This window comes from Sinohyriopsis cumingii, chromosome 7, assembly GCF_028554795.1.
Source record: "Sinohyriopsis cumingii isolate HCF-2022 chromosome 7, ASM2855479v2, whole genome shotgun sequence".
Lineage (NCBI taxonomy): Eukaryota > Metazoa > Mollusca > Bivalvia > Unionida > Unionidae > Sinohyriopsis > Sinohyriopsis cumingii.
The window spans coordinates 7,024,704-7,050,988 of record NC_142967.1 but is presented as its reverse complement, the minus strand read 5'-3'; the positions used below and the strand labels follow the sequence as shown (position 1 = coordinate 7,050,988).

Genomic DNA, 26,285 nt, shown 5'->3' with positions numbered 1-26,285 from the left:
GAAACTACAGTGTACTTTGATACTATTCCCAAATGGAACAATATTATCATTAACAGAAATGAAACTACTATGATACTGTTCATAAATGGAACAATATGATCATTAACAGAAATGAAACTACTTTGATACTGTTCCCAAATGGAACAATATTATCATTAACAGAAATGAAACTGATACTGTTCCCAAATGGAACAATATTATCATTAACAGAAATGAAACTACTATGATACTATTCCCAAATGGAACAATAAGATCATTAACAGAAATGAAACTACTTTGATACTGTTCCCAAATGGAACAATATGATCATTAACAGAAATGAAACTACTTTGATAAGAAAGAGGCCTAAAGCTGGTGCAGATGAAAGACATCTAACGTTAATATCTGCAGGTGATTTGTTGCTTCCATTGATAACTTTTTCTGGCATTAAGGGAGCTTAAAGATATTAAGACAAGGAAAGGATTGATATTAAGAGATGAAAATACAGTTGATGAAGAGATGATAATGCAGCTGATGAAAAGATGATAATGCAGTTGATGAAGAGATGAAAATGCAGTTGATTAAAGTTTATTCAATTTTAAGTACACAAGAAAGAAGCAATCACTTTTAGCAAAGGATTTATTCTGAGCACACATTATGGATGCTGCAAAGGCAGCTTTGAGAATGGGTGGATGCCCCTCCAACCGGCAACCACTAGACATCAGTATTAATATACTGGTCAAGTCTGACTTTATGGCAAGCTCGTCAAACTTTATTCGTAATGCAGCTGAGGATCATCTTGCCAAGAAGAATAACAACACTTCTTTTTTTAAGTTGTGAACAGAATTGTGGAAGCAGTCAAATGGTTTACAGACAAGCCAGATCTGTTTTTAAAAAAATGATTTAAATTGTGCATTAACAATAACGTAACTAGATGTGAGGACAAGGTCATAAAAAAAAAAATGATGAATTTGTTGAAACTAACAGTAACAGTGAAGAGGATGAGTTTTATGGGTTTGCACCCATTGAGGGTGAATGGGCAATTATGAATTTGGACTGCATGACGAATTTCAATTAAACATAGCACCAGAAGCAGCAATCTCAAATTCAGTAAAGGTTATACTGTTAAATAAACTACATGTCCTGCATGTGTATAGTGTCAAAACATGTTATATTACTTGCAATTAGAATGTGCCACTTTCATTTTCTAGCTGATAATAAAATAATTCTAAGGATACTAGATGGCAATCAGCTGACATTTTTCACTCATACAAATACATTTTGGGTCAGAAATGTGGTCATATTTACTCACAACTTCGGAGTACTGAGTTACCATAGTAGATGCCCTGATTTGTCATACTGCAACATTATAAAAACATGACAGCCACGTTTTCATACTGTATACGTGGGGTCTTAAACAAGCAGCCAGCAGGCTCCCATGGAGTTATTTCCTGTAGCCTGCAATGACACCCCAAATTTGTAAAATAATTATTAATGTAATTTTTTCTTCACAGCCAGACATATTTTTAAAAAATTTGATTGTCACATCATTTAATTCCTGTTTCCAACATTTCTGCTGCTTACCTTTCATATGAGCCACTTTCACTGTATAAAAAGGTTTCAAAGATGCAGCCCTCAGGCCAATGTACTAGTCCACATGTGACCCTCATGGTGATTTGAGTTTGAGACCCCTGCTGTATACTGCTCAGGAAACTAGTCGTACCAGTAGATACTACATGGAAGCTGGATGAACAGTGTATTTGCTATGTATAGCATTTTACAATGTTTGTCACAGTAGAACATAAACGATTTCTGAAAAAGCATAACAAACAAGATGGACTCACCTCTTCTGAAAATGTCTGGAGTTGATCTTTTGAGTATATATACTGCCATATTCTCTCCATATCATTCCAGTCTTTCACTATCCCATGCTCCATAGGGTATCTGATTGTCAACAGACCCCTATGCTCCTAAAATTTAGAACAATGATATATTAATGATGTGGTCTGAACAAAAATGCACAATTTGAAATTCTATAATGTTATTATAGTAGCTTCTAACCCTTTTTCACAATTGCATCAACTGAAAACTTGTCACAAGCCAGTTAAGCTGAGGCTAAAGTGTGCCTGAAATTGGAATGGTGTATGTTCTACACTGGAATGGTGTATATTTTAAATTTAAATCGCATTACGTTCTAAATTGAAATGGTGTATGTTCTAAAAATACTCATCAACTGAAAACCTGTAACAAGCCAGTTATGCTGAGGCTCAATACATTGGGCTGAAATTGGAATAGTGTATATTCTAAAAAATACTCATCAACTGAAAACCTGTCACAAGCTAGTTAAGTTGAGGCTAAATAAAGTGGGCCTGAAATTGGAATGGTGTATGTTCTAAATTGGAATGGTGTATGTTCTAAAAATACTCATCTCAGCTTCTCTCTTTCTCTCTTTGCTGTCTTATGTTTGACCTCCAAAATCAAGTGTAAATCAAAAAAGAAAGTAAAGATGTCAAAATTTTAGAAAAAGTCACCAGTGTACGTGTTGATCCTAATAACTGGTTACCTAGGTACTCGATCAAAGGGAAATTACATTAAATGTAAACCTGAACTGCTTTGTTTTAAGTTCACACATAACTCCTTGAGAGGCATAGAGTAATTATTACTAATATGAATGGCAAAAAGAGTAAAAAATCTGAGCATCAAAAGAGTATCTATAATATAACATACCATAATTACAGAGAACCCTATGAAAAACATACCTTTATTTTTGCTACTTACCTGGATCTGCAGTTAGTCACAAAAAATTCACAAACTGGCTGAATAAATATGGATTAGTATAAGAATACAGACATAAAAACAAAATGATAAATTATTTACAGATAACATTCACTTTAACTTTTTTTACATAACGTTTCACTTTCGCTGAAAGGTCTTAACGTCAAGTCCACAAATTTTGAATGCTGTATTAGTATATCACTGGTGAATTCCTCTTTCAAAATTTGTAAAGCGCTATTGATTTATCATTTTCCTGATGCAACATGTTATTCAGTTTAACAGAATCCCTCTCCTCTAACATATTTTAGTCACGTAACATCCACAAGTCAAATCGGTAACGACCGTTTCACTTAATATCTGGTGCCATATTTTTTTAATTATAGACTGGTCTGCTACTTAAGTGTGTATTAAGCTATAATGAATGTGTAGCACATGGTTTCAAATTCAAGAAACCCACCTATTTTCTTGGACAGTTACTATAAACAGAAATAAGGGAACTGATGTACAAAATGACTGGAAACAGCAGAAATATAAGATCAGTTGGCGATGGTCAACTATGAATCAATGTCACATGACAGAAGCCTCTAACTTTACTCATTAATCTGTCTCACTAATCTTTGATCTGAACTTGGAAACCTTTTTTTTTTTACATGGACTAAACGGGTATAGCTAATTGTATTGCCCAGGTAATTATGAACGGGTGGGTAACCAAGTAACTGGATACCTGTTGTCACGTTTAGAAGAAAGAAAAACAACACAACATATGTACTGCAAACTGAAGATGATACATCCCATGACCTTTACCCTACTAATGATCTTGTTCATTGAGTTAGGGACCTGACTACCATAAGATAAGGTGTCAACCTGTGTAAAGTTTTATCAAAATAACTGCAGAGGTTAAAAGTTGACAGAGGAAACAGGCAACCAATTTACACCATTCCCCATGGTGACCCTGACCTTGAGGCAGGAAGTATGAGTGTGAATATTTGAAACAATGTCAACTTAAGATAAATAACAGGCTGAAGTTCCATTAAAATATCACCCTTGGTTAAAAATAATTCTACCCGTACATGGAGAGGTAACAGATTTATATTTTCATTGCAGAAACATTGGCGCTGAAGCAGGGGGAATTGCTAAGAATGTGAGACACCATCGATTCATGCTGTATAACTGGTTCAACTTTCATTAACATATGTTGACTTGTTCAAACTTTATACTCCAGGATCAACGGTAAATTTTTCCTTGCCTCAACAATGACTTTGGGAGAGGGAGCAAGTCTATATTACACGACACACCATCTGGTAAATTATTCATTGCCACAACAATGACTTTGAGACAGGGAGCATGTCTATATTACATGACACACCATCTGGTAAATTTTTCATTGCCACAACAATGACATTGAGACAGGGAGCATGTCTATACTACATGACACACCATCTGGTAAATATTTCCTTACCACAACAATGACTTTGAGACAGGGAGCATGTCTATATTACACGACACACCATCTGGTAAATTATTCATTGCCACAACAATGACTTTGAGACAGGGAGCATGTCTATATTACATGACACACCATCTGGTAAATTTTTCATTGCCACAACAATGACTTTGAGACAGGGAGCATGTCTATATTACATGACACACCATCTGGTAAATTTTTCATTGCCACAACAATGACTCTGAGACAGGAGCATGTCTATATTACATGACACACCATATGGTCATGATATATACTTAAAGATTAACTAAAATATCTCTATTGGTTCAAAAATTATATTCTGGACAAGGATACAAGTCAGAGAATTACATTTTCCCCTGCCATTGGAGGCACTGGAGGTGCATGCATGACTATGGTATTTGACACATTGTCCAGTCAAGATATATACTTGGAGAAAATTTCATTCAAGTATCTTCAGTTGTTCAAAGGTTATACTTCAGACAAGGACACATCTCATAGAATTACATTTTCCTTGCTGTGACTATTAATACTGAGGTGGGGGGAGGGGGGTGACTGTGGTACATGACACACCATCTAGTCATGATGTATACTTATGCAAAGTTTAATTAAAGCATCTTCACATGCTGAAAACCTATCCTCCAGACAAGGAGACAAGTCACAAAATAATATATATTTTCATTCACCATTAACTTGACCTTAGGTTGAAAGCATAGCAAAACACATTCTTGACATTATATATATATATATATATATATATATATATATATATATATATATATATATATATATATATACATATATATATATATATATATATATATATATATATATATATATATATATATATATATATATACATACATATATACAAAGTTTAATGAAACTCTCACTAACCATAATTTCTTTTGCCAAAGACACTCAAATGTTACTGGACAGATGGACAGATGCCAAAACATTGTATGCCAGGCTTAAGACTGGCAATATAGAAAGATCACGTCTTGCAAGAACTGAGTTGAACAACCAGGTCAACTAAATGTGGTGATGAAAAAGGCTACAACATTCAATTTGCGTGTGTAAAATGGCTCTGCACTATTTTGCTTTCAAGCCAACGTTCAAGTTATGAAAGAAATATACAACTGCAAGCACCCAGTCTCTGAATTTCCAGAAAAATCAATGGAATGTTCAACTTGACAATCTCACAAACTAGAAAGTTGTTGTTGTTGTTGTTGTGTTTAACGCCATTTTTCAGCACATGATAGGCTATACATGGCGGCCAGTATTAATGGTGGAGGAAGAACCCGGGAAAACCCCTGAAAGAACCACCGACCCACGAGAAGATACTGGCAAGCTTTCTCACATACCCACATTGGCTGAATCCGAGACTCGAACCGGCGCAGACAGAGGTGAGATGGCAGTGATCTGTAACGGAGAGCGCTTTAGACCACTCAGCCACTCGGGGCCCCCCACAAACTAGAAAGTAAGTCAATTATAGGCAGTGGGGAGTGAAGGTGGCAAATTGATCTAAAGCACTCACCTTTACAGGTCACTCTCACTTTGCCAATATGTGGGTTTGAATCTTGGCTCAACCAACATGGGTATGTGAGAAAGCTTGCCAGAAACTTCCTGTTGGTCAGTGGTTCTTTCTGGTTTCTTTCTCTACCAAATAAGCTGGCAGCCATGAATAGCTATCATGTCCTTAAAAAATGGTCCTATAACACACAACATCCAAATTATATGAACTGCCCATGATCTACTAATTTCACCCCAGATCTGTCCTTGATCTTTTTACCTCTGCATCAGGACCAAGGAACACGTCCCCTTCCAACGCTCCTGCCATGACTCGCACATGCTTGGGCCTTCCAATGCTGAAACAGAAAATGGTGATCTCTTACTTAGAGTGGACAGGAAAATAATGGTTTCTTCTAGAAGCTTTGAATGAAATAAAATGGCTGGCAATCACAATTCCCCTTTTACCATGGCTTTCGTCTCTAAAGCCTTAGTTACCTGCCCTATTCATCTTACTAAATATTCAAGATTTGGTGACAGTTCATGATGCATGTGGAACAAAATAGCAATGTCAGAAACACTTAATAAGACACTGCAACCAAGTAAATCTGGCCAGACTGAGGTTTCATGACCGCTTCAATGCAACTATGGTAAAGCTTGCTTAGACTTAGTTTTTGGGTTTTAATGTGAAGCTGCTGAAACAACGTACCATATATACTCATGTATAAGCCGAATAATTTAGGAAAAAATAAAGGTCTGACATTTTTTTTTAGGTCTTTTTGTTTAATGACTGTAAATCTTGGGACATGAAACAATAATTTTTTCCTTGTCCTAAGACATAGGCATGTAAAAATAAGTAACTTTTGGTGACCCAACAATTATTAAACTGTTACACAGTGCTATGAATGGTTTAGTTATTATTTTGCATCTGCATATTTTCTAATTTCTCCAACACAAAGTTAAATAAAGGTAAATACTGACTTCATAATTCACGGGACAGTTGACCTTACCCGGGAGACCCCGCTGAACTATAATGTACAGCACTTACACAGTGCAAAGTGTCACTTAAGTCCTTACTTATTCCCAAACATATTAAAAGCAGATGTTGCTTTATTCATTGTTTCAACCAGCTAGACCTTAATAGCTTTTTCATTTATGTTGAATCACGTGCTCATGAGTTACTCATTTTCAATTATATAAGCAATCTTACAAATGAGGTAATATTTTTAAAAAGGTATACACGTTTAATTGTACAAGGCACATAACCATCATAGTTTACATGTTCACGAAGAGTGGTAATAATAAAGGCTAAAATTCTCATATTCTTTCTTTCATTTTGCGACAGAAGAACAGGCTAGTTAATTATTAAAACCCTGAAACTGGCTTGTGATAAGAGGGAATTTTGACCGGTAACTATACAAGTACATTGATGTGTAGTTGCCTTTTATTCCTTAATATTAGCACGATTACCGTAGTTTTGTAAAACGGTGTCAAAGGCATACCTATGAACTTTTCAAAAGCCAAGTAGGGAGAGTGAATATAAAAAAATAGAGATTGGGACCTACAATTTTGAGGTTGTTCGTGTCATTTTTAAAGCCTTGTTTTCACTAAATATTGATTGATCTTCCTGGTCCAATATGCATGAAATTCACAAAAAGACTCGCCGTTTCTCCCTGTGACGTGCCCTACATTCCCCCTGAAAATGTCCTATTTTCATATTCTGGTCAGCTGCGGACAAACTGCACAATAGCTAAAGATTTGTCTAACTTTAATAAACAAGCAAGAAAGCCAACATGACTAATTAAAAGTTAATCCTTATACATGCAACTATTTTGTGAAAATGATTTGCCCTCCACCGTAATAAAAACAAACACGTTCTACGCTTTTGTGTGTTATGCAAGCACCAGCAATTGATACGCAAATAAAGGATTCCCAGTTTTGTTGAACTAAAGGTACCAAAATAGCCAGCCTCATGGTACCATACATATGGCAACTATTTTCCCCTCTTTGTATATCTGACCATATTCACGTATTGTCAACTTGTAAAGCATTTAGTATTGTTTATTAAAACACATGTATTCTCAATTAGTTTTTTGAGGCACATTTGCTGCACGGTATTTTCATTCCTTCTTTTAATTTAACGATGGTAATTATCATTGGTATATACGGTATAAAAATGCCATGTGTTCACTCGTATAAGTATCTTTTGAGGGAATGGTGCTATAGCAGATGGAGTTACAGCATTTATAGTGATCATTATTGGGACTGAAATTAATTGTGGATGATTTTATTGTTGTGATTTACTTTTTTGTTCTGGTTTATTTTTGTATTATTGTAGAAGTAAAAAAAAAATCATTAATTTACACGAATAATGTTTAAACTTATGATTCTATTTAATGAAGAAGCGAATTCTTTATAGGAAAGTAATTATTTCATCACAACAATAATTCACAGGTGATACAACAGAACATGTAGGACTTTCCTTGTTTAGAAGAAATGAAAATCAAAGACAAAATGTAAAAATTGGGAGTCCTCTGCAAAAATCAGAAGATATTATGAAATCTGGAGGTAGGCAGGGAGCGACCCCAAAAATCATGACTTTTTCCTCCCAGCATGAAAGTTGACAGGTATGGTTTAAGGTCACTTACATCAATGCAAACTACAACTCAGCTTTTATGGTATTAACAACTAACTGCATTGTTTGTTTGTTGTGTTGTCATACTGGGATCACATTCTAATGAGTCTGGTATTTACAATTTCAAAGCAAAGTAAATGTAATTACCGGTGCACTGATATAAAATAGCCAATGCAATAATGCATAAACAAACAATAATCAAGTCAAAAGGGAAAGGCAGTGTTACAGCAACTCGCGAATGCTAAATTCTTGTCATCGTTCAATCAAATTATACACAAAATCTAAATTAGGCAGAAACGATTAAATTACACACAAAATCTAAATTAGGCAGAAACAATAAGAAAACAGAAAATTAAATAAATTACTTTTCAAACAAGTTTAATAATCATGCACGCCAACCTCAAGATAAGTATACATGTAATTTTTTTAAAATACAACTTTGCCTAAATAAATGCATTTCGAACTTACCTTGTGCATCTTGAAATATTTTGGAGCTGTAGGTAGGCTTATATGTGGGTCATGCACTTCTTTTTAATGTTTATACCTGTTCAGTTTGGGGGTCGGCTAATACATGAATGGGCTTATATGCGAGTACATAAGGTACTGGTTATTAATGTGGTAAGTAAGTTTTTAGCCATTTAGTGATCTTTGATTGAGACTGCAAAACTGAATCCCATCAAAACTTATTGACAGCTGAAATAAATGCTGCCAAATATTCCATCTTTTCATCAACCTTTCAGGTAAAACAAATACAAGTCTATAATATGTTTAGTGACAATGCTTCCATAGTCTGCTCCCAGCATGCTTAGTAAAAACTACTCAACAATGACACAGTCCACATAACTTGGACTCTGGAATGACCACTCAATATTATGGACATGAACACAGGGATTAAGCAGAGCTGGGTATTTTAATGCAGCCACAGTAGGTTTTATGGCATCCACTGCTGATTTTATGCATCCATTGCAGAAGACAATACACTAAGCAAAAATGTTAGGGACCATGTCAATGTATTTATCAGCAACCAAGCTTAGGCATACATACATCTGAATGTATGTAATATCAAAAGACAAGAGTCCTTTGATGAGATTGATACTCTCTCTACTGACAAGGACTTTCAGTAATTCAAAATAAGAACATTTCTTCTTTTTAAACCCTGAGTGTTTAAACCATCTATTTGATATTTCTAAGCAACAACAAGATTTTCAAATTAAGCACTGTGGTGACCATATTGGATGCAATATATGTACCATTTCATTTAGAACAAACTAGGCATCATTAGAAGTCGTTAGGTCAAAACCCTTTGTGAATATGATAATCCATTCCAGAGGAGTAGTGGTAAGATTTTCAAGATGTGTTATTGTCTTATTCACAGTCAGATCAGCACCATTTTCCCCTCAGCTACAAAGTCAGGTGACAACCCAATGTTGATGAATTTCCATTCAGGATGAATAGAAACAAGATTTTCACAATGGCTGCTGAGACCCCCCCATATTGTATGTCAGATTGGAAAAATTTTCACCTAGAAGCAACTAGGCAACACAAACATTTAATGAAAATCCTATGCCAATATGGAACATTTTCAAAACATTTGCTGTGGCAACGATAAGATATGTCAGAGTGGCACCATTTTCATTTAGAACCAATTAGATATTGGGATGAATGTATGTGTGTAAAGTTTGATGGCAATCCTCCTAGTAGTTTAGAAGTATTAGTAATAACAAACTTGTGCTAATGGACAGATGGGCAATGTAGAACAGGGCAGGCAATCCCATAAGCTCTTAAGATCAAAGACCAGAAAAGCCAAAAATGGTTAGCATATTTCTCTCACTCTATTATAAGACATGCCATCTTAATGACATCTGTGAAACATTTCAAGATATGCCAAAGCTTTATTCCAACATTTTTGCATTTTCAGAAGACAAAGTTATAAACATGTCATAATAGTTGAATAACAAGAGTCCCTTGAATAGGCCTGTCACTCTACTGGACAAAAAGAATTTCCAGGAATTAAAGATAAGACCCTTTCTTCTTTTAACTGCTGTGTGTTGAAACCATTTCTGATATTGTTTGGTGATAATAAACATTTCAAAATTAGCTGCTGTGGTGGACATATTTGATGTCAGACACCATATTCATTACAACCAAGTAGACATTATTAGTATGGTGAAAACTCCATGTCATAATGATTATCCATGCTGGGAAAGCAGAAATGGCAGGCATACTGGATGTATGACTGGCACCATTTTCACTTAGAACCAATTTAGTTTAATAAGAAGTCTACAGATGGAAACCCAATGTTCATATAGTCATCCAGTACATTTAACATTTTCAAACAAGCCACCATGGTGATCATACTGAGTAGCAAAAACAAGATTTTCAACATGGACATCAGATTAGCACTAATTTAATTCTGGATCAACAAAACACTATAAGCCTTTTATTGAAAACCCCATGCTAACATGAAAATTGGTTTAGAAGAAGCAGTGATAAAATTTTCAAGCTGGCTACTCTGGCAGCCATATTAGACATAAAACTGACATTGTTTTCAGGGGCCCTGAGTTGGCTGAGTTGTCTAAAGCACTCACCGTTCCGGATCACTGCCATCTCACCTCTGTCTGCATGGGTTCAAGTCTCAGGCTCGGCTAATGTGGGTATGTGAGAAAGCTTGCCAGTAGCTTTTCATGGGTCGGTGGTTCTTCCTGGGGTTTTCCAGGGTTCTTCCTCCACCAATTATACTGGCCATCATGTATAGCCTATCTTGTGCTGAAATATGGTGTTAAACCCTACAACAACAGCATTGTTTTCATTTAGGACAAACTAGACATTATAATAAAAGTCCTTTGGTGCAACACCATTTTAATATGACTTTCAATTCAGGAGCAGTAGTATTCAGATATTCATGATTGTCATTGTGATGGCCATACTGGACCTCACATCAGCATCATTTTTCATTAATAAACATCATAAGAAGTCTTTTCGTAAAAACTCCCATATCAACACGACTTTCCATTCTTGAGGAGAAGCAATAAGAACAAGATGGCTGCTGTGGTGGCCATATAGAACACTGGGCCATTTTCATTTGGGACGCTGGGCCATTTTCGTTTAGGACATTGGGCTATTTTCATTTAGGACATTGGGCCATTTTCATTTAGGATGTTGGGCCATTTTCATTTAGGACCAATTAGACATCATAAGAATTCTTAGTGAAAACCTTATGCTGACAAGACCATCCATTCATGAGGACTAGTCATACCAATAATGAGTTTCAAGGTTAATGTTTCTACAACATATCTGATATCAGATCGGCATAATTTTCATTGAAGACAAATGGAACATCAAAAGAAGTCTTTTTATGACAGTCCCACATCAATATCTTCTAAAGTGCAAGTCACAAGGTAAGTCACACTGCCGGTAGAAATGGTGTACTGCTTGCCATAACTAAAGTCATTTTTCAGGTCAGCAACTGTTAACAAATCAAGGTACTTTGGTTTTTTATATGAGTGGTCATGAAACTAACATTGATTGGTACACTGGACCCTGAAACAAGCATTTTGTCATAGTTGTAACCTTATATTCATTGGAGAGATTTACAAATGCATGTTTATAATAGGCATTACCTAGAAAAACAATGGCTGATGCTGAAAATGGTTCATCTTCTGACAATTTGATTTGGCAAACTCTGATTGATGATAGTGATGATGACGGTGGTTTTTACAGTTTCGAGATGTATGAGATTATCAGAGCTGGAAAAGTGTTACTGGTACTGCCAATGAGTGACTGAAGACTACTTAAGGTACTTTACAATTAGGATTTCTTGCATTTGACCATAGATTATGAGATTATCAGAGCTGGACATGGGGTTACTGGTACTGCCAATGAGTGATTGAAGACCATCTAAGGCTACTTTATAATTAGGATTTCTTGCATTTTACCACAGATTATGAGATTATCAGAGCTGGAAAAGTGTTACTGGTACCGCCAATGAGTGATTGAAGACCATGTAAGGCTACTTTATAATTAGGATTTCTTGCATTTGACCACAGATTATGAGATTATCAGAGCTGGAAAAGTGTTACTGGTACCGCCAATGAGTGACTGAAGACCATGAAAGGCTACTTTATAATTAGGATTTCTTGCATTTGACCACAGATTATGAGATTATCAGAGCTGGAAAAGTGTTACTGGTACCGCCAATGAGTGACTGAAGACCATGTAAGGCTACTTTATAATTAGAATTTCTTGCATTTGACCATAGATTATGAGATTATCAGAGCTGGAAAAGTGTTACTGGTACTGCCAATGAGTGATTGAAGACCATGTAAGGCTACTTTATAATTAGGATTTCTTGCATTTGACCACAGATTATGAGATTATCAGAGCTGGAAAAGTGTTACTGGTACCGCCAATGAGTGACTGAAGACCATGTAAGGCTACTTTATAATTAGGATTTCTTGCATTTGACCATAGATTATGAGATTATCAGAGCTGGAAAAGTGTTACTGGTACTGCCAATGAGTGATTGAAGACCATGTAAGGCTACTTTATAATTAGGATTTCTTGCATTTGACCACAGATTATGAGATTATCAGAGCTGGAAAAGTGTTACTGGTACCGCCAATGAGTGACTGAAGACCATGTAAGGCTACTTTATAATTAGGATTTCTTGCATTTGACCACAGATTATGAGATTATCAGAGCTGGAAAAGTGTTACCGGTACTGCCAATGAGTGACTGAAGACCATGTAAGGCTACTTTATAATTAGGATTTCTTGCATTTGACCATAGATTAAATGATTCCATATGCACAGCAGAGAATAAATGGGGAAGACTCAATTCACAGCAAGCACGAGAAAATGGAAACCTATAGCATCTAATCAACTGAAACATTTTTTTGCATTCGTTAGTCATGGGTTTGGTTCATAAATCTGACAATGCTTTTTACTTGATATTCCACACCTTTGATTTTCACAACTTGCAACAGACATACATATTACATATGGTTGAGCCATGAAAGAATAGTGTATTTTTGGAAGACACATTTTAAGGTTTTCATTATAAAAGATACAAAACTAAAGATGAAATACAACTGAAATATTTACCTTAATGCGCAAATATGATAAAGTTACATATTTGACTTGATGCTTATAATAAAGTACAAATATCTTTTTTTTTTTTTTTTTTTTTTTTTTTTTTTTTTTTTTACAGATATCTTCCACACACAAAAAAACGTAGCAATTCTCTCTCTTTCCTGAAAAAGATATATTATAGCTATTTATCCTGGAAAACATTCTAACAAGCAAATGTATTTTGATTAAACTGTTGCTTCAAAACTGAAAATAATATTAACTTAAGGACAAACTTTTAAAAATTGCCAGTACTATATGACACCACCCTTTTGTTTTTCTTGTATTGTGTGCATATCTGGAATACCTGTAGCCATTTACCATATAATCTACATTGCTTTCTGTACTGTGTACATGTATGTAATGCCTTCAGGCATTTACATTATGATTTACATTGCTATCTGTACTGTGTACATGTATGTAATGCCTTCAGGCATTTACATTATGATTTACATTGCTATCTGTACTGTGTACATGTATGTAATGCCTTCAGGCATTTACATTATGATTTACATTGCTATCTGTACTGTGTACATGTATGTAATGCCTTCAGGCATTTACATTATGATTACATTGCCATCTGTACTGTGTACATGTACGTAATATCTTTAGGCATTTACCATATAATCTTCATTGCTTTGAACTCTGAAGTATATAGTTTCTTTCAGTGTCTTCAAACTTAGTTTTATTTCCATAACATTAAAATCCATTCTGAATATTTTCTATCCAACTTCAGTCATGTCAGCATCTTGGCTTAATTGCCAAACCCTATCTAAATATGCTTTTGTGTATATTTTATCAGCAACAACTTTTTATTTCATAATGTTGTAGGGTTTAATGCCATTTTTCAGCACACGATAGGCTATACATGGCGGCCAGTATTAATGGTGGAGGAAGAACCCGGGAAATCCCTAGAAAGAACCACCAACCATCGAGAAGCTACTGGCAAGCTTTCTCACATACCCACATTGGCCGAATCCGAGACTCGAACCTACGCAGACAGAGGTGAAATGGCAGTGATCCATAACGGAGAGTGCTTTAGACCACTCTGCCACTCGGGGCCCCAAAGCTTAGTGGTACACTAGCAACTGTGAATAAAGCAATATTTGCTTGACATTCAAAAACAGTTTGGTGTATGCATATAATGTACTGGAAGAAACGAACACATCAAACAAAGTCATATCAGCATCAGGTAAAACTGAACTCTTACCTTTCACCTTTATATTCATCCGATGCCTAAAATCATATATTGTAAGTGCATTTTCTGAAATGTTACCAAGCCTACAGCAGTGTACAGTTAATTGGGTTTTCCTATCAATAGTTGGTTTATGTTAAGTCTAAACACTAAGAAGCTGATTCTTCAGTTTTAAATGTGTTGTACACACGTATATTTGGTGAAAAAGAGATACGCAGAGGCTGGACTAGAGGGCATATCTTGGATATCAGCACATCATTGTGCAGGAACATGTTGAACAAATGATTGTAAAGTGGCTGGCAGAATAAATGAAATAAGATCATCACACGTCCAGCAAAATATATGAATTCAAGATCCCTGGTGTTATGTCCTCTGGATGTAATTAATCTTGCTTGTTTCAACCAATGTGCTCTTCTAAAGCTGCTGGCACTCTTTTGTAACATAAACTCGGTCCTTTATTAATATAACCATGAATGCATTTGAGGAACTCAGATGTGCCATCAAAACACTTGTAACATTTGAAGAACTCAGATGTGCCATCAAAACACTTGTAACATAAACTTGGTCCTTTATTAATATAAACTATGAATGCATTTGAAGAACTCAGATGTGCCATCAAAACACTTGTAACATAAACTTGGTCCTTTTTTAATATAACTATGAATGCATTTGAGGAACTCAGATGTGCCATCAAAACACTTGTAACATAAACTTGGTCCTTTTTTAATATAACTATGAATGCATTTGAGGAACTCAGATGTGCCATCAAAACACTTGTAACATAAACTTGGTCCTTTATTAATAAAACTATGAATGCATTTGAGGAACTCAGATGTGCCATCAAAACACTTGAAATGACCTAAATGCAAATTTAATCAAAGAGTAATGGATGGATGGACACTATGCCCTACCACCATCGCAGTAAGGCATACAGTGAAAATTTTGCAGGCTGATTCCCATACTTACAAGTTTGGAAAGTGATATTTTGGAACTTGGTCCCCTGCAAAGCCAGCCTTAATGATTCCAGACCCCTGAAAAATATTTAAATTAACATGCTGTACTATTTTGCATCCCTACTTTACCAAGGAGATGACTAAGAGCTAAAATATATTACTGTGTACTACAGTATGAGGGCTTAATTCACTTATTCCCATCTAAAAAGGCAAGTAAACATTTTTGGTGGTCAAGTGATTTTTTCAAACATTCACTTATAAAGGCAAATGTAGATTTAGGGTTTACCAGTATCTCTTTAATTAAAAGGATATTCTGTTGAGAATATTTCTAAATTTGTTCACTAAAAGCTCATACTTCCTACTGGAAGTGTGCTTCTTTTTTTATATAAATTTTTTATGACAATCATACAAGAACTTTTCTCTCACTTTTCATTACAAATAAACACTTTCCAGTGGGAAAGCACACTGGTTTCAATTCACCCTTTAAGATTTGAAAAGATATACTAGCTCAGTTATTTTAAAAAAAGATTAAAAGCAAATCAATCAATACTATTTAAGATCAATACCAAATCAATCAATATCATGTAAGATCAATACCAAATCAATCAATAGTATGTAAGATCAATACCAAATCAATTAATATTATGTAAGATTAATCTTTATCATCAGGAGAAAAACTTAATTTAAAGTCTATTTTTTTAAAGTCTTGTCTTGGTGTGTTTCGTTCACAAAGTTTGGCAACAGTCTTAAAGGCTTCTACTGTTCAGTAATGGAAATGAAATCAATGAACCAGTTATGATGATGCAGAATTAACTTTTGCTTTATGTTTTCAAATTACTTACAATCTGCAAAAATTTGTTATTTCAGTAAATGGAATTTATTTCAATCAGTAGCGTGAAATTAATGATAAAACAAACAAATAATACTTCAAAGTTACTATGTACCAGATGTAAGCATGCATCAACCTTAAGATCCAAACATGTTCAAAGCTGCCAATTGACAACTTCTCTGATGCAAAAAGAGACAAAAGCAGCAAGGCCTAATAGTTAGTCTGTTGTTTGTGTTTAGTTCCCTTGATTGTAATGTCACATGAGGTTAGAGATTTACAGGTGAAAATGCAGCATTTTGCTAGCTTTTGTCAGCCCTAAGGTATAACTTGGGAGTTAATTAATATCATTAAGGCAAATTTGGGAGATTGTGAAGCATTTCAGTGATAACCAATGCAAAGGTACACAGCCATGTGAAGCATTTCAGTGATAACCAATGCAAAGGTACAACCTCAGACCAAAGTCATGTAGCAGATGTTCATGTGAAAAAAAAGTACATGTAAAGTGAACATGCATAGACAATCACAATAACTGGTACATCATGATGGTTCATAATATTTTCATCTGAGTTGTTTATCCTAATTTGGCAAATGACTGTTTTGTACCAAACCTGGGAAGTACATTTATATTGTTTACAAGATACTTACTGCTATAACAAGCAAAAGTCAAATATAGCGAGTGAAAAATCTATCTGAATCATAAAAGGTAATGACAAGTGATGAGTTAATCACCTTGTGGCAATTTGTAAAAGGAAGCGTGTCTTTTTAATAGTTTGTTCTTTTTCAACTTGTGCAATGAATGCCCGCATGTGTGACTTTTCACTCTGATGAAGTCTCAATTTAATGAATAAAAAGGTAAATGATTAAAGTTACGTAACATACAAAGGTAAATGATTAAAGTTACGTAACATATGAATCTGAATCTGAACGTATACCACTAGGACTGTGGGTAAAAAACCTTTATGTCAGAACTGGGGGTCAAAGAATGTGCTGACATATTTTCACCTTAGTTCTTTTTAGCTGAACATATAAAATTACAACTTGTATCATATGCTCCCGGTATCTCGTGCTACAAATTAAAAATCAACAAACAATTTAATGCTTCTGAAAGGAAATTTACTTTCACCATTCTTCGTTTTATTTATACTGTAAAGCTTGTTATGAGAGACTGCCCCGCCCCTTCTGCCAACAAAAAGCGGTCTCTCAAGACAGGTGGTCCCTCATAGCAGGTTTGTACAAAAAGACTAGTTTCCAAGGTACAGTTTCAGAACAATTTCAAGAAAAATAACCACAATCACTGTACATATATTCTAGTTTTTTTTAAATAGCTCTTGCTAAAATATTGTATGCATTCATCTAAAATCAAAATTATATAGCAATAAAGATATAATTCTATCACTGAACATGAAATCACATTTACATTTGAAAATTACATATTTTAGCACATGAAATTGTTTCGGAGTTACTCATTTTCCTTTATAACAACCTAAATTTGTTTTACCTATGTTTAAACCACTTTTTTGTGAGTGGTCTGCTTTTTTCCACTTCTTTCAGTTACAATAATTATTTTCTCCAGCCTTAAAATTTCTCTTTTTTGTTGGAGGTTTGTCCATTGTTATTAAGGTTCTAGGTATTAAAATTATTACGGCTCTGTTGTAATATCGAATGTAAAGATGGTTTTGACTGGGCTGAGGGAAAATATGGAAAATCTATACATGTGCATTGCATATCTAACAATTAATGAAATAAAATATATATAAAAAAACAATTATCTCATCCAGAAACAGAACCATTTACTCAGAGACAAAAGTCAACGGCTTCATTCAGAGATGGCATACAGGGATTACCGTAACTCTATAAGCAAAGTGTATAACCTGGTCACACCAACTTGAATAGATGACGGCTTTGTGACTGGAATGTAATCACTTAACATCGGGGGGAAATACAACAAGCATCACAAGTCTTGAACACTATCATTCGAATCCCACAAACAATTCTCTCTTGCTGGTTTAACAGACAATGACCTTATTCACCCCCAGGCAATATGGATTAACTGAACTAAAGACAAACAAAATATGCGACCACTAAGTCAACTTCGGCACTACAACAGCAATTTGTGACATGTACATTAGCCAGGTTTACAGACTGTAGCATCTATCACTGGTAGCAACAATCCTTTTTTTAAATATTCCTTTTATGTTTGTATTTTGATCAGAACAATCACTACTAATCAAGTGGTCATTGTAACAATTGTTTACAAAAAGGTCAGTGGTGTATGTCTGTTTCCTGGATATGGTTGTTAATAGGGACGCATTGTCCTATGATAAGGCTGGGAAGCAGGCTAAGTATGGGGATAATTAGCCTGGTTCCCTGCTTTTATGCTCTATAAGAATAACAGAGAAAGAAGCAGGGAACCAGACTAGGAAATGATATACATATACTTTAGTATGGTTTACGATGGAAACTGTAAAACACTATAGGCATAGCTAAACAAACTCAAACATCGGTAGCCAGCCTATTTTTTAACTTTTTAAAAACTTTAGAACGGTATGAGTGGTCGTTTTTACAGGGATTAAATAAAGGTCGGTGGAGTTTATCTTTGTTTTTGTGATGCAGTCATTCATAGCAGTGTCAAAATGCATACTTTGCCAAGACATCACAGTCGCTGGTCGCGTTCAGCAGGTGGTCGCTCATAACATAACATTTATATAATAAAATCGATTAGTGCATTACGATTGTAGTCGGAAATGACAGGTGGTCACTCACAGCAGTTTTTACTGTACCTAGAAAAGATTTCTTGAAATTGTATGCATCTGTTTTGTGCAAACTCAGTCAGGACATTTGGCTTCATATCTAAGAAGTATTTTCTCATGAACCGACTTCAATGAAAGATTGTTTCTTTTGAGTGAATGTATAGCATTTTGGACTGAGAACCCTCTCTCACAAGGCACAGAGGCAAGTGGGATGACCAGACTAATAGCAGCAAGCTGAGCAAAGTTGGGGAAAATATCTCCTCCTTCTTGAAGCAGAAGTTCACTGATTTCAGCCAGCCCCTTCTCTTTATGTCTTAAAATGTAGTGTTTGAAGCAACGGAAAGATGCCTTGGTTTCCTCAGGGTCAATCAGAGGATTCCCCCTGTATCAATGTTTTCAATGAGCCTCTCCAAGGACTCGGAGCCATGGGTTCTCATTTCTTCATTGCAGTAAGATAACTGTCTGGGATTGAGTAGAGTAGAGAGGTCTTTCAAAATCTGCATATCACATGGAAAGAATCTTTTTCTCATCTTTAATTCAACACAAGCCACAAACTCTTTTCTGAGGTTCTTGATAGACTCTTTAGCATGCTGCCGATATTCTTCGGTTTGTACACTTTAGTATTTTCCTGAAGTGTCAAGTTGACCATTTAGTTCAGTCACGTGTGGTGTGTATCCATCTACATTGCTGACATGAATGTTGAGGTCTTTCAGAGAAGCATCAAGCATATGTTCTGCCTGATCAATATCAATGACCTCCTTCTGAAATACTCTGCTGCATCTGGTTGCTGGATATCTAGCAATAACACTGTACCTCAGCTAAAATGCCTTTTGCTTCTGCAGCATTTGCAGAGACATTCTGAGCTGCTAATTGCTCAAGTGCAAGAACTATACATCCCCAACAGCTCTCAATGGCTTGCACATCATCATGGTGAGACAGCCATCTCACCTGGGTAGGAATTTGAACCTATTTGCTTTCTTTGCCATGATGATCTGGCACGTCTCTTACCCTCTGATATCTCCAAGCTGAATATGAAAAGAAGTTGTAGATTGTGACCAAAACAGACTGGTACTTTTTTATGTATGATATGCTTGCTGCCCAGTCTACCAAGGCTAATATATGAGCAATACACCAGACACTCACCAGTCTTTTATTCTTCTCTTTCAGCCATACACCCACTCCTGATTTTGAACCCACCATGACAATTGCTCCATCAGAGCCCAAACCAATCACTTTCTTAATATCAATCTTGTAGTCCTGAAAAATATCCATTAAGGCACTTGTGACTGTTTCAGCCTTCCCATCTTCCACCTTCACATTATCTAAATATTCAGCGTTTGCCCTCCCACCATGAACAATCCGACAAAATATAACCATTTCTTGGCACATCAATATCCAAAGACTCATCCAAAAGAATGCCTAGGCATGGTGATGCATGGACCCTTTGTTGAACCATCTTGCAAGCTAAAGAGGCTGCTGCCTGCATCTCAGACATAATCCAATGCTTCTTGTATGCCAGGGTATCATTCTGCATGACTGAGCAACCACTGTTGCTCTAAAATGTAAAAAAAAAATAATAAAAACTTGCATATCATCAGCTGATATGAATTTACAAAGTATTGTAGAACCAATTTTATTCTCTTCATTCAGAGGTATATAGTTCTTTAACTGAAAATTCGAAAAAAAAGACAACTGGAGTGGACTGATCAATGACTGTTTCATTTTATGATTTACTTGGATCTCAAGAAATAAGACTTGAGACATATGCACTGGCATATGCAATCAATGAGAGAGAGATATTTTACCTGAAATTTGATTAAACCAGGAAACTGCAAGGCTGGAATATTTTATCTGTATATGTATATCGCCGTTCTAATCTGTGCCATAAGGCTAGCATCTACATGCTCTCTGCATTTTTCTTGGCAAGTTTCCAGATTTTGTTGTTGCAAAATAACTCCTGCAATAATATGTTTCCAAGATTCTTTGTGGTAATCAAGGGTGTTTTTTTTTTAATAGTTCCTTGACCCAGTCACAAAAGGATTCTTCACTTTGGAAGTCTTTGCACTTGCCTGAACACAAGTCAAGCATGTCATTCCAACGAATGAGCTGTATTCCATCCAATGACATTTTGTTCTCGATTTATCTCTGAAGCCACAAGCCACAGTTACTTTTCTGTTCTTCTTCCTTCACCTTCTTGGCAAGTGTGGTCTTCCCCTGGTGGTCTGTTTCTAGTTAGAAAAGTATTGCTGTTCCTTTGTCTGCAAGACATGATGCTGAGCCTGAAGGAAATCACAAAATAGCTCGCGAGATATGGGGAAACTACTCCGAATTAACAAAGCCTATATTAGAACCAGACTGGTATGAGCATGTGAGATTAGATGAAGTTACTCTATTATAACAATGCCTACACTTGAACTCTGACACAATGCCATCATTTGTCCACTGCATTGGAGATTGAATACATTGCAGTGTGTGCATCCTTTGCATCAAAAATATGCATGGCAACAAAAAATGTCCATCAAATTTTCTGAACATGTGTCTCTGATGCACAAATATGCATAATGGGAAAATTGCACTGGAAGAGAGAGTTACTAAAAAGTTAGTAAAATTGTTCAAGAGCTGTCTTGAAGCTCTATACTGTTTGCGTGCACACAACACTGTCACTAAGATGATTCCAGTCCACAATTGTTTTTACAAAGAAAGAATTTCTAAACTGTTCTGTCATCAGGGGTCAAGCTGGATTTGAATTTTAGGAAGAAGTGACTTCTCCTTTTGGACAGAACAGGGAAAGTGAGAGCTCATCAGGGAGAAGTGGATGTGAAGCAAGAAATGCAATATATACCACTCCCTCGATAACTTGCGAACCCACTTATAACGCGGGGTCAGGCATGGATCCCATGTTTTTTTAAACCAGAAAATACCAAAAATAACACTGATCCCCATTTCTTGAACCTGAAAAAATCGCAATCAAAATTTGTAACTGAAACACTGATATATTGCTCGTTTTATGGTCGAAAACAGTAGATGTGACCTGGAAACTTTAACATTTTGAAATTACCAACTTTTAGTAAAAAGTCATATAACTGGTTACATTTTCTTTCCCAAATATCATTTTTAGTACACCGAAATTAAAGATATTCAAGGAAATTTCAATGAAAATGTCACTTACATCTACATTAATATTAAAATGCCAATTAAATAAGTTAAATGCAATGTGTATTCAAATGTCAAATGCATCAATCTACCCAAACAGTCATGTCTGCCATCATTTTATTTGATAACTTAAGTGACAATCCTGTTTAGATAACGAACTTGCATAAGTATTGTTGTATTGAAATAAAAGCTGGCCTCTTTTGTATTGTCACATTAATGATGTCATTTTAATCAAATAAAGGAGGTGAAAGATAAAAAAAAAAGCTAAAAGGCAAGCAAATCCTACATACTTAAAATCTATCAACCCCGGTTGTATGAAATCACTTCAGTTAATCAATCGAACTTTATTGTGCATGTAACATAAACTACTTTAAAGTAACCAACTCTTTCATAACTGTGATCAAAGATATCAGGTAACCAAGTGTAATGAAGATATGGTAAAATAAAGAGCATGGTTTTCACAGATACGGACCATTGTGGGCAAGAGATTTTCAGAGAATTTCTGAACTGGCATTTTCAAGGATGAAAAGAAGTTTCAGTCTTACTTTCAATGAAATCACGATATCAATATTGTACTAACTGAACAATACAAAACTGAGTTTTGGCGCAGGCGATTGTCTCACGAAACATCTGTCGCTGGTTTTTTGAAAAAAAGGAATCTCGTTTGGTGGTATATCAACAGATAGTCTAGTCTCCGGCTACTTTGACTCCTGACTTGCTAGTATACTATTTAATTCCACTCCGGGAACCAGACTAATCAACAAAACAAAAAGCAGTGATGTAATACACGTTTTTACATACAAGTGATGGTTGATGAAACCAACTGGAATGATCTTTCACTTGTTGGAAATTTTGAAAATAAATGTTATTTATACAGAATAACAAACAACTTCATTAGAAAAAGCATGTTATTAACAATTATTATCAAAGTGATTGTAAAAAGAGGATTCAATCATTAACCAGCACAGTTTCCTACCCACCCACCCGGGGTTTTCTGGATGTATTAGTGGATTTTTTTTATTTTTGTAGGTCCCTCGATAGATTGCGCCATTGCTTATAGTGCAGTCTATATCTGTGGACCCCGTTGTGCGTGAGTTATCAAGGGTGAGGTGTATATGTGTGTGTGTTCTTATCTGAATCATACCATCTATTTCTCATTATTCATATTTGCATTTAACATTTGATTTAAGCAATACTTTATTTTCAAGTAGAACAATTTTGAGTTATTTTGGCCAAATGACTCTAAAAAAGAATAACAGAAACTAAATTGTAACAAATTTTAACTGAGTAACCAGATTACATTATTGTAATTGCAGGTTAGTAAAAATGCTTGATCAACTACCCTTTAATTTTTATTTTCTAATTCTAGTTCACAATAATGGCACATTCAAAGATTTCTAACTGCATTTGAATAAAATCCCTTTACCAAGGTAAATGCACATGGGTCTTCAAATTGTACTGTTTGCCATTTCTTTGTTGCATATAGAACATTACTGTAACTATTTATACACAACACATTAAAATGCATGAAATTACAGAAATGGCTCCTTTATAGTCAGTATGTGAACTAAACCCTTCTATCCAACCAAATCAACACAGATATGATGTGAGTGCCTCTATTTTCAAAATTAGGGTTTTTCAAAATGTAACCACTCACTTTATATAGCTTCATTACAATTGTCCATCAATAGGATTGCAAATTTATGATATATTTGTCTATATTACTCGTAGTAATTGTATGCACTGGTTAAAAGGTATCTGCTTCCTTGCTTTTTTCAAAATTTTCCCAAGTCAGAAAATAATTTTGACCTTACAACAGTTCCCACAAATTCTACAACATAGCAATGTCCCATACAATTCTGACCTAACTGAATTTTAAAGTTAAATCTTAAATAACATGATACCTAGGCTTTGCTTCCTATGAACTGCATATTTTCTGAATATATTTGCCCGGTGATTTACAAATACAGACAATCTAATAAGTGATGTCCTCCATTATTTCCTGGTTTGGTTTGGTTCACTTACACTACTGTTTCAAACTAATTTTATGATGAAATAGTGTACAAACAGCAGTTACAATATCCAGATCCCCAATTCTGTTCTTAAAACACAGATTGCTATTTATATACTATTGTTAAAGTTCCAAAACACAAGTTTGTATGCATTTTTCATCAAAGGATAACATACAGAAATCATGCAGAAATTGTTACTATATAGCTTACTCGGGAAAGGGTTAATGGTCAATCAGCTATAAAAACACTTGCCGTATAATGTGCAAGAGTTTTCGTACATTTGTGAGAGAGCCCGCACTAACACCTCGACTACTTTATAGAGGTATGTCAGACATTTTGTATCAATTCTTAAAAGATTCACAGAACTTAGTTCATTTATTTCAATTACCAACCTGATTATGCCCTGGTGGGACACTAACATCATTATCATCTGTGTGTTTCACTCCAAATGAAGTTTCCCGTATAAAAGATAACCATGTTTGCCAGACGTTTCCAGTTCCTGGACAAGTCTATTTTCAGTGAATGTGTATATACACAACAGCATATGTACACAGAAGGAAAATACTATGTTGTCTGCTTCCAATATTTACAATGCTGAATCAAGCTACGGAAAAAATGACTATCAAAAAATTTGCCTTTCACATGGATTTAACAAGCGGTGTAATGTCTGTATGTGTGCAAAAGGATACGACACTAAGCTCTCAATATTATGGTAATTTACAGAATTATCCAGCAGTTACTGAATAGGATTATTGCAATGTTGTCTGAGGAAATCAGCTCGCCAATACTGTGCACAACATAGCGCCGTGTTAGTATGTAAAGTCCGTTAAGCATGAAAGGCGCCGATAATGCCAGTTTTAGAGCAACTCTGGTCACATTCAAGTTTGAAACTGTAAATAAATAAATGAACTGACTAAGTTCTGTGCATTTTTATCACATGAAAAATTTCCATGGCTGAAATCGGTAAGGGTACAAACAAACGGGGAGGTATGTTCAGACAATAATGCTACAGACTTGACACTGCAGCCATGGCCCCTTACACCAACCATAAAAAGTACAACACAAGGAACTAATATAATTTCAGTATTTCTGCGATGAATATAAATTATCCTAATTAAGCCTGGAGAATAAATGATTCGTAACTCTAACTTAAATGTTTACATTGCATTGGGTATGAGTCATAAGCAGCATCCATTCAGTTATCGATTTTCGGTGACAGCTGAACTTGGTTGCTACAAATATTCACCCTGTGAAAATTATTAGGTAAAAGCAAACGCTTTTCCATCAGATCGCTGGCTTACATTATCTATCACAACGGGCTGGTTTGCGATGACATCGTAGGAATCCATAAATTTTCAAAACCACCCTAAATTATTTCCAGTCTTCTCTCTTTGATCACAGAGGAAGGACCTATGCCGGTGTGGAATTGTGGGTAATTAATATCTGCTGTTGGTTTAGGGTCGCCCTAAATATAGTAAGGTACGGTAATGTACAGTAATAGAGCTCAAAATACGGCAACGTAAAAGAAATTGAAGTAATTGTGCAAGAAATTAATAATTTCTCACATAAGATATTAATTATGAGTTTTACTGAAGAATACAATTTTAAAAAAATACTGTTTCTTGTTGTTATTCATCCATTATGAATTATATCAGGTAATAGTTTCGAAGACGAACAACAACAAGAAACAGTATATATATATATAAATTTTTAACAAATATTCTTCATCAAAACTCATAATTAATATTGTATGTGAGAAATTATTAATTACTCTTCCTGAGGATTATTTTATCCCTTTAAAATATAAAACTAAACCTTGTTCCATCTGAACAAACATTTTTACATTTGGAAAAAGAAAGTCATCACCGGTAAATGCAATGTTAAAGAAATGCTATTTTAATATTCCG

General features: G+C 35.1%; 1 protein-coding gene across 1 annotated transcript in view; it reads right to left on the bottom strand.

Moving 5' to 3' along the window:
• LOC149794693 (beta-centractin) overlaps positions 1-25,809 on the bottom strand; it is a 58,844-nt gene extending 33,035 nt beyond the window's left edge. The window contains exons 1-4 of the mRNA XM_089964301.1: positions 25,680-25,809; positions 15,648-15,712; positions 6,009-6,084; positions 1,824-1,949 (exon numbers count right to left, since the gene is read on the bottom strand). Coding sequence (XP_089820427.1) covers positions 1,824-1,949; positions 6,009-6,084; positions 15,648-15,712; positions 25,680-25,727 — 315 coding nt within the window. The 5' untranslated portion in view covers positions 25,728-25,809. The remainder of the gene's footprint in view (positions 1-1,823; positions 1,950-6,008; positions 6,085-15,647; positions 15,713-25,679) is intronic.
• Between the last annotated feature and the right edge of the window lie 476 nt (positions 25,810-26,285).